The sequence below is a fragment of the Nicotiana tabacum genome, chromosome 24 (assembly GCF_000715075.1).
Source record: "Nicotiana tabacum cultivar K326 chromosome 24, ASM71507v2, whole genome shotgun sequence".
Classification (NCBI taxonomy): Eukaryota; Viridiplantae; Streptophyta; class Magnoliopsida; order Solanales; family Solanaceae; genus Nicotiana; species Nicotiana tabacum.
In genome coordinates this window covers 7,896,568-7,905,773 of record NC_134103.1, presented here as the reverse complement: position 1 = coordinate 7,905,773, position 9,206 = coordinate 7,896,568, and the positions used below count along the sequence as shown (strand labels likewise).

The 9,206-nt window shown below is 34.9% G+C and overlaps 1 protein-coding gene across 1 annotated transcript; it reads left to right on the top strand.

Annotated features, from left to right (window-relative positions):
* The first annotated feature begins 3,280 nt into the window (after positions 1 to 3,280).
* LOC107778804 (protein ASPARTIC PROTEASE IN GUARD CELL 1) lies at positions 3,281 to 5,293 on the top strand. Its single transcript, XM_016599114.2, has one exon. The coding sequence runs from the start codon at positions 3,437 to 3,439 to the stop codon at positions 4,901 to 4,903; it is 1,467 nt and encodes a 488-aa protein (XP_016454600.1). The 5' UTR covers positions 3,281 to 3,436; the 3' UTR covers positions 4,904 to 5,293.
* Positions 5,294 to 9,206: the final 3,913 nt, after the last annotated feature.

Genomic DNA, 9,206 nt, shown 5'->3' with positions numbered 1-9,206 from the left:
TCGTTTTTTGTTTTTTCGTTTCTCTGAAGCTTTTGCTTCGTTCCCCTTCCCCCAACCCTTTTCAATTGGCAGATATGTTCTAATGGGCTTCGGCCCTTTTCTTTCAATTCCTTATCCCTTTTTTCTTTTTTGTTTTGTTTTGTTTTATTTTATTTGTTAGTTCTTTTGTTAATTTTTTTTTGGACTTAAATTATTCACTAAATATCCCATATGTCCTCATTATCCTCGCGGACTAACCTTTTATAATAGTGTATCGAAAAGAAAATAGCAGAGGAATCAAAGTGTATTTTTGTTTTCTGCTTGGTGTTCGAGGCTCATTTTGAAGTCCCAATTAATTTAAATTTTTGCCGCCTAATATCCATTAAAGGATCTGGCAAAATAAGATCTTTTGCGGTTTTAGAATTTAAACTCGAGACATCTGGCGTTAAAAAATACTATCCACCTTTTTTAGTGGTCAGGGACCAAAGTGTTACGTGTAAGAAACAGAACGCAAAGATTCTTGGGAACATTGACAGAAGGGATTGCCTTTACTTTTCAAAGTTTATTCAGATATACTTTAGTACGTTGAATGAGGAGTTTTGGTAATAGCTTTATCTTTTATTTTCTTTTTTGGATTTTTAAAAAGAAAAAGAAATAAACAAAGGAAAACTAGGAAAAAGAGGGAAGAACATCCAGTTTCATTGATCAACTTCAAGCTAAAAGACCAAGAGATAGTTTATTTCACAAGAATAATAAGATATTGTAAGAAAGCAAGGGGACTAAGGAATATTACTTAACATTTTCAAATGAAAAAAGAAAGTGAAATGCAAATACTTATTCAAGTGCACCATTTAAATTATGGGGACCATAAATAAAGGTTTGCCACAAAAAAGGTAAAAATGACTTTGTGAGTTAAGTTATAAAAAAAATAGCAATAAAATAGATAATCTTAGAGTTCAAGTTGCAATAACAAAATTTTATTGATATTATTGTAAGTTTATTATGAAATTAGTGAAATGGATTGTTAAATTTTTTGAAATTTGTGTGCCTTACCACCATGTTTGTACTTTGTTTAAGTTGTTATTTTTGTTACAAAATACGTGTACAACATTTATTATTCACTTATAAAAGAGTTGTTATAACATGTGTTTTAAGCTAGAGTCAGAATTCCAATATATACTAATATTAGTTTCTTATGTTTACACATAAAATCACCGTTCAATGGTTGAACTATAAATTGATAGGAGAAGAATGTCAAAGTTTAAAGTTAGACTAAAAATTTGATAGTTTTGGTTAGAGTATGATTTCACCTTTTCTTCACGTAGCGTTTTTTTTTATAATGTCAAAGTTGGTATTATTGTCAAAAATTTCTCCTCCAATCACGTTTAGTTTTCTATAATTTCTACTATAATGACAAGAAGAGACAAATTGAGATAGTTTAATGTGTGCTCATCATTTGTAATAAGTTCTATATATTATATCATTGTGTATGTAAATGCACATACAATCTTATGGAACAAGACATGAGAAACCTCACGTCAAAAAAGTTGATCACTTAAACTCTTTGACTAATCATCACACAACATAAAATTCGTTAGACAATGAAAATCACTATCACATTGACAAAATAATCACCCCAAAGTCTAAAAAGAAAAATCACATCATTTTTACTCTTTTTCTTTTTTTAACCATTTGATATCCGATTAAATTCGAATTCATGCCTAATAGTTTCGAACAAAATGCTTCTTATCAATAATTTTCTTTATATTTAAAACTCGAACTCAAAATCTTAAAATTTAAATTATTCACCATACCCTTTGATGGTATCTCGGAGTAACGGTAACGTTATTTCCGTATGATTTATAGGTCACGAGTTCGAGTCATAAAAAAATAACAACTAATATTTATATTAAGGCAGATTGTTTACATGGAGTGCGGTCATTACTCGAACTTTATATAAACACGACATACTTTGTACGCCGAGTTACCTGCATACTCGATTGTATCATTTCTACTCTTTAGGTCTACAGAAATTATGCTTAGGTTACCAACAAAAGGTCATGGCCTTTGCTTCAGCTTCACCACTTTGATAATTTCCATCATTCCAATGTGCTATCTTTTGACCTCCAAAATCTCCCACATTTTGGCCCCATTTCATTCATCAATCCGCCTTAATATGCTCAACTACATCAAACCAACCCCACTTGCCCAAAATCCTCTTAAAACAGAAATCTACTTGAAATACCATCCTTTTGTGGTGGAGTAAAAGGTGGCTAAATTGTTTTATCTTCGTACAACAATACTATTCCCTAATCAACTTCTTTACATACTTAACTAAAATAATTGTTACATTTTGATTACTAAACTGAGGACATTGGCCGGTGAAATCACATTGTTATTGAAATAGTAAGACATGATTAATAACCACAATCCAATTACTGGTCAATAAAGATTCACACGCTATAGCAACTACCAAAGTACAACGCATTAATTCCTTTGATTAAACCCCTTTACTTTCTTCTTTAATGCAAGACACGATAAAACATGCAATGAAGAGCTTTATTTGAAGCATTAATTAGACGGGATTTTTTACTATTTTGCAAGGTAGCAGGAGAATGTTGAAATGGATGTGCAGGCACATCATGATCCAGGTTAGATAAGATTAGGAATAAAGTTATTCGTCACAATTGCTACTAAGGGTAAAATGAGAAAAAATAATTAATTTTGTCTTGAACTTCTAAAATGACAAATAATTTGAGACGATTATTTTTAGAAATCATGACAGATAATTTGAGACGGAGGGAGTATAATTTGGATAATCAATTGCACCTTTTTATTCATTATAAATTATATCAAAATTTTGATATAAAAATAATACTAATTTTAATTAATACCCCCAATCAAATACGAGATAATTTTAATCTCAAAATTTATATAAAAATACCAACTAACCCCCTTAAATCAAACGGACCCTAAAGTTCTGGGTTATCCCATGTGATTATAATTATAGGATATCCCATGGATTATCTATCTCACCTCTTATATTGTGATTAATATTCTTATTCCATTAACCAAACCAACTCCAAAGGGATTTAAGTTACTTCATAAACATTATGTCGATACTACAAAACTTTTTTTACATTACCAATAAATTTTGATAGGTTAGTTATCATTTTTTATAAATTGTCAATTAAAGTTTATTAGGAATTTTTTTTATAATCACCTAATAAACTCTTTCAAAGGTAACCTCATTCAAAGCTTGTTTCTTCATATTACCCTTCTTTGTCTCCTCCAACAAGTCCAACGCGACTTTCTTTAAAAGTTTATAACATAATTTCTAATTATCTACTCTCAATTTTCTACAACCATGTTTCTCTTTCCTCAGAATATATAAATCCAAGCTTAGTCCCACAGTCCCAGTCTCACTCTGTTTTCCACTTTCTCTCACCCTTCAACAATGGCCACTTCCAATTCCACTTCCTCCATTTTCTTCCTTGTTCTGTTATTCGTCACAGCTCTTTCACGTACAACTCCAGATGCTTCAAGAACAACATTTCTTAGCGTTCCATCCTCCATTCAAAAAACCCTGAACCCGTTCTCAGTGGATTCATCTCAAGCTGTAAAATCACTAAAACAAGATGAAAATGTCATTTCTACGTCATCGTCTTCTTCGCTGAGTCTTCAACTGCATTCTCGAGTATCAGTACGTGGTACTTCACATAGAGATTACAACTCACTTACACTAGCTCGACTGGAGCGTGACTCAGCTCGAGTCAAATCGCTTCAAACTCGTGTAGATCTGGTTGTACAACGGATTACTAAATCGGATCTTAAACCGGTTGAAGTCGAGTTTCAAGCCGAGGAATTGGAAGGGCCGATTATTTCAGGGACTAGTCAAGGAAGCGGCGAGTATTTCTCACGAATTGGCATCGGTCACCCGCCAAATCAAGTTTATATGGTGCTCGATACTGGAAGTGACGTGAACTGGATCCAGTGTGCGCCTTGCGCTGATTGTTACCAGCAAGCCGATCCGATTTTTGAGCCGGCTTCGTCTTCTACATTTTCGCCGCTCACTTGTGATACAAAGCAGTGCCAATCGCTTGATGTTTCTGAATGTAGGAACGACACGTGCCTTTATGAGGTCTCCTACGGCGATGGCTCGTACACCGTTGGCGATTTTGTGACGGAAAGAGTTACCTTTGGAGGCTCTGCTTCGGTTGAGAATGTAGCTATCGGATGTGGACATAATAACGAAGGTTTATTCGTCGGCGCCGCTGGATTGTTAGGTCTCGGCGGCGGCGCGTTATCATTTCCTTCACAGATTAATGCTTCTTCTTTCTCTTATTGCTTAGTGGATCGTGACTCGGACTCGACGTCAACTCTCGAGTTCGGCGGAGTGATATCGCCAGACGCCGTGACTGCTCCGTTAATCCGGAATTCGAAGCTCGACACATTCTATTACCTGGAATTAACGGGACTCAGCGTCGCGGGGAATTTGCTTTCAGTTCCTCCGTCAGCTTTCAAAGTGAGCGATAACGGCGACGGCGGCGTGATTATCGATTCCGGAACGGCGGTGACGAGGCTTCAGACGGACGTGTACAACACGCTCCGTGACGAGTTCGTGAAAGGAACGAGGCACTTGCCGTCAACTAACAGCGTGGCGTTATTCGACACATGCTATGATTTGAAATCGATGAAAAGCGTGGAAGTTCCAACGGTGTCGTTTCATTTCTCTAACGGGAAAGAGTTACCGTTACCGGCTAAAAATTACCTGATACCGGTTGATTCGTCGGGAACTTTCTGTTTCGCTTTTGCTCCAACGTCGTCATCGCTGTCAATTATCGGTAATGTTCAACAGCAGGGGACACGTGTCAGTTTCGACCTGAAAAACTCTCTCATTGGATTCTCTTCCAATAAATGCTAGTAACTAGTAATAGGTACTCCTAAATTATTTATTTCCTGTTTTACCCCTAGTTAGAAAGCTATTTTCCATTTAGACTAGTCGGGCCCACTTAGAATAAGTGTAACGTGAAGAAGTGGGACCGGTTCAGTAGGGTGGGGTGTGTGTTATTATTGCAATTTCAGTAGTGTGTTTTTTGTATAGTAAATTTATTGATAGTGTGAGGGGTATTAATGGCATTTGAAGCTGCTGATAATAGTACGTGATTAGTGTAGATTTGATTTGGTGAAGTAGGGATCATGGTTAAAGTTTATAACCTGGTCGATGCATGTTTTACACGTTGCTCAATGATTGGCTTTTAAGTAATTTTAATGCGCGATATATGGAAAATGAATCCACGCTATTGTTTATCTATTTTGCTTCGATTATCGTATAATCATGCTGTTATTGTTTTTCTTCCATGATTTTCATATTACTGTATTTTTTTAAACTATGTTGTGATTATGTTTTTTTAGCCGAGCAGTGGCCACCTATATCAAGGATGGTCAAGAATCAAAAAAATTACGCTATGTATATTAGTCAAATATTACTTTATATGACTATATATTATATTTTGAACATCCTTAATATAATTGAGTGAGACAGTCCAGCCGTGCATGGTGTTTGTTTAGCCCATTTGCTTGTCATTTAAACATATGATTTATTTAACTCTTTTTCAATCTAATTATTTTTAAATAAAATAACTCGGTAGAATTTAAATTTATATAGAGACAAATAACTAATCTTAAAAGTAGTTTTTTTCTTGAACAAATTATATAATTTAAAAGTTAAGCTCTAAAAAATATATCTTCAACAAAAGTTCTCTACAGATTGACTCTCTTTCCTTTAATTTGTGCTTACTTTTATTAGTAAAATTTTTATTATTATCTTTTTTATGTTAATTTTGATTTATAAAATTATAGTTCGATTACATGTATTTTTATTGTTTAACTAAATATTGCTTAGATTAATTTTAAAAACTTTGGTACACCAATCATCGACAAAAGAATTTATTGATTTGTTTAAAATTTGAACACCTGCAAGATTTCTGGCTACGTCACTAAAGCCGATGATCTATCGGAAATAATTTCTCTATCTCTATAAAATAAGGATAAAATATACATACACATTACCTTCCTTAACTTCATTTGTAAAATTATACTGAATTTGTGTTGTTTGAATCCGTGCAATGGTGTTGTGTTCATTTCACTTTAATTTGGTTGGTGCTATTGTAGGAGTTCCAAAAGTGATTTCTCCTCAATTCAAGGCACTGCTTTTTAACTTTGACAGAAGTTAATGCAAACTTTGTTGCACTTGTCTTCTTTGTTTTGCTTATTTTGATGCCTTTTCTTAAGGCTGGTTAATTACCTTTACCGTGTTTGAAGTCACGACGTTTTCTTTAAAAAAGAATTTCTATTACATAGAGATAGGGAAAAGGAAAAAATGGACAATTAGAAAATTAGCTTGACAATCTCTCCTGGTATTGCTAAGCTATAAACTTCTGTGACATTTTAACCTCACAACTTGATCTTAGTATTATAATTATTGAAAATTAGAATATTGGTCAAATATTTCTTTATCTTTCTGGGTCCCAAAATGAATGTAGGGTTCAAAATACGAGTCAACGCAATTTGTAAGTCACTTAAAATCTTTCCAATAAACGTAGTAAACTGTGCTGCATCAAACCGTAAAAATTGCATGGGCTCCCAATTTAGTCGCCCTCATTTAATATATATCCATATTTTTAAAATTATTTAATATATACCCTAATTTTAACAACTTTAGATGCCTCCTCTTCTTCCTCGTGACCTATGCACTCCTTTCTTCCTCCTCTTCTTGCCTATCAAATTAACTTTTCAACCACTACTTTAATATATTCACTAATAAAATGTGAAGTCAAATTAACAACTTAACCTACATTTGATCAAATACTGTCATAAAATAACAAAACAAAGTATTGTTATTGTTCTCTATTTGAATTCAAAAACCCTGCCAACATAAGGTAAAACATGGGCTTCTGCAAATTTTACAATCCTTTATTTTGCAAGCTCGAGATACAAATCCAAATGCATCGAGAGCGCAACAGATACTCTCTAGTTCGTCTTGTTATGTGTTTATCTCATACTGAATATACAAAAGTTCCAAATCCAGTATGAAGAACATGAAGAATTCCCCATGAGGTAAAACCCGATGTGATGCCAAACCAGCTCTTAGTTACACTGAAAAGTTGATTTGTCCTGAAGTTTACACTAGAAATTGAAGAACTTCAGACTAATTTTTCTGAAGTTTGCCCTATGAAGTGAGGGGAAACTGAAGTTTGCCCTTGCACTATGAACTGAAGTTCCTGAAGTTTGCACTACAAATTAAAAAACTTCAGCCTAATTCGTCTGAAGTTTGCAATATGAAGTGAGGGGAAACTGAAGTTTGCCCTTCCACTATGGACTGAAGTTCCTGAAGTTTGCACTATAAATTGAAGAACTTTAGACTAATTTGTTTGAAGTTTGCACTATGAAGTGAGGGAAAACTGAAGTTTGCCCTTGCACTATGAACTGAAGTTCCTGAAGTTTGCACTACAAATTGAAGAACTTCAGACTAATTTGTCTGAAGTTTGCACTATGAAGTGAGGGGAAACTAAAGTTTTTTCTTGCACTATGAACTGAAGTTCTTGAAGTTTGTACTACAAATTGAAGAACTTCAGACTAATTTGTCTGAAATTTGTACTATGAAATGAGGGAAAACTGAAGTTTGCCCTTCCACTGTGAACTGAAGTTCTTGATGGTAGGTGTACGCAGACCTTACCCCTACCCTGGGGTAGAGAGGCTGTTTCCAATAGACCCTCGACATCCTTCCCTCCAAGAACTCCCCACCTTGATCTTGGGGTGACTCGAACTCACAACCTCTTGGTTGGAAGTGGAGGGTGCTTACCATCAGAGCAACCCACCTTGTTCAAATCCGAAAAAACCTATTGCTCTATTTATTATCTTTGCCCATAACATTCACACCAAGTGGAGAGCTGGCAAGCTATAACAAAATGACTGAATTGGACTTTTGAATTTCCCGAGCATGGATTGAATTTTTGGGCTCACTGGATCGCCTTTATAATACTTGTGAAAACTACAGAATCGTAGTTTCCAAAAATAACAGCTGGTAAAATATATATTTTTTGCATATTAATGTATAATATACATATCTTACACATAATCAATATATATTAATAGGCAAGTAGTATGGGCAAGTTACATATTTGAGATATTTACTGCTATAGAAACCTCCAGTCACTTTAATACTGTATACGGTCGAAACTGATTTCGGATTTCGTACGTCTGATCGAGATGGGAACATAATGGACCGAAGAAAGTCTTCGTAATATCGAGATGGGATCCGAAGAAGGCACAAACGAGCTTCAAGTTTCAGGAACATATCAAATACCGAGCTCGAAGTCATTATCGAGCTCGGGTCCGAATCGAACTATGATGAGATGTGATGGAATCGAGCTTAAGGACTAGAGGTCAACCAATACCGAGCCCGAGTCATTACCGGAGCTCAAACCCCGCATCGAGCTCTAAAACTAGAAACCGACCAATACTGAATCTGATCAAGATCGAGCGCATAGACAAGAGCTGTTGCAGCCGCACTAAGGGAGTAAATCTCAGCGGAAATTAAGGAAAAGCTTATTTATCATGGGTTCTCCACTATGTATTTTTAATTATATCTAAAGTAGGGTTCCCCCACTATAAAAGGGATGGCTATATTCATGTAAAAGACAAGTTTGGCATACATTGTAACTGAGATATCATACACTCATATATTGAAGAGTTATCTTTTTTTTTTTAGCTTCATAGATTGATTCATCTTGCTTAATCCATAAATCATTCTTTTTTCAACTTTGCTTATTTTTCTTTCTTTACAGTCAACACTCGATATTTCTATTTACTTTTACGATTTGTGTCAAGTTATACCACATACCCTTAGAACTACATACAAATTTAATTCTATCCGTTTTTCGGATAAATAGTTTGGCGCCCACCATAGAGCTAAGGATAACAGTGGTTATTTGATACGAATCTGCAAAACATGCCATTTTATGCTTGTTTTCGGAAGTATCTTTGATTTCGGATTAGCAACGACGAGCTATCAATTAAATGGCCTTACCTATCGACAACGAAGCTGGTCTTCAAGGCGAGAACAACAACTTGATGCCCACGACTGAAAGGCCACTTGTCGACGTCGTTGGAGCTTGAGTCGAAGTGCCACTAAACATTAATTCGCATGTAGCCATTGAGGCAAA

Excerpts from the sequence above, each read along its gene's own strand:
- LOC107778804 (XM_016599114.2), top strand. The coding sequence starts at position 3,437 with ATGGCCACTTCCAATTCCACTTCCTCCATTTTCTTCCTTGTTCTGTTA.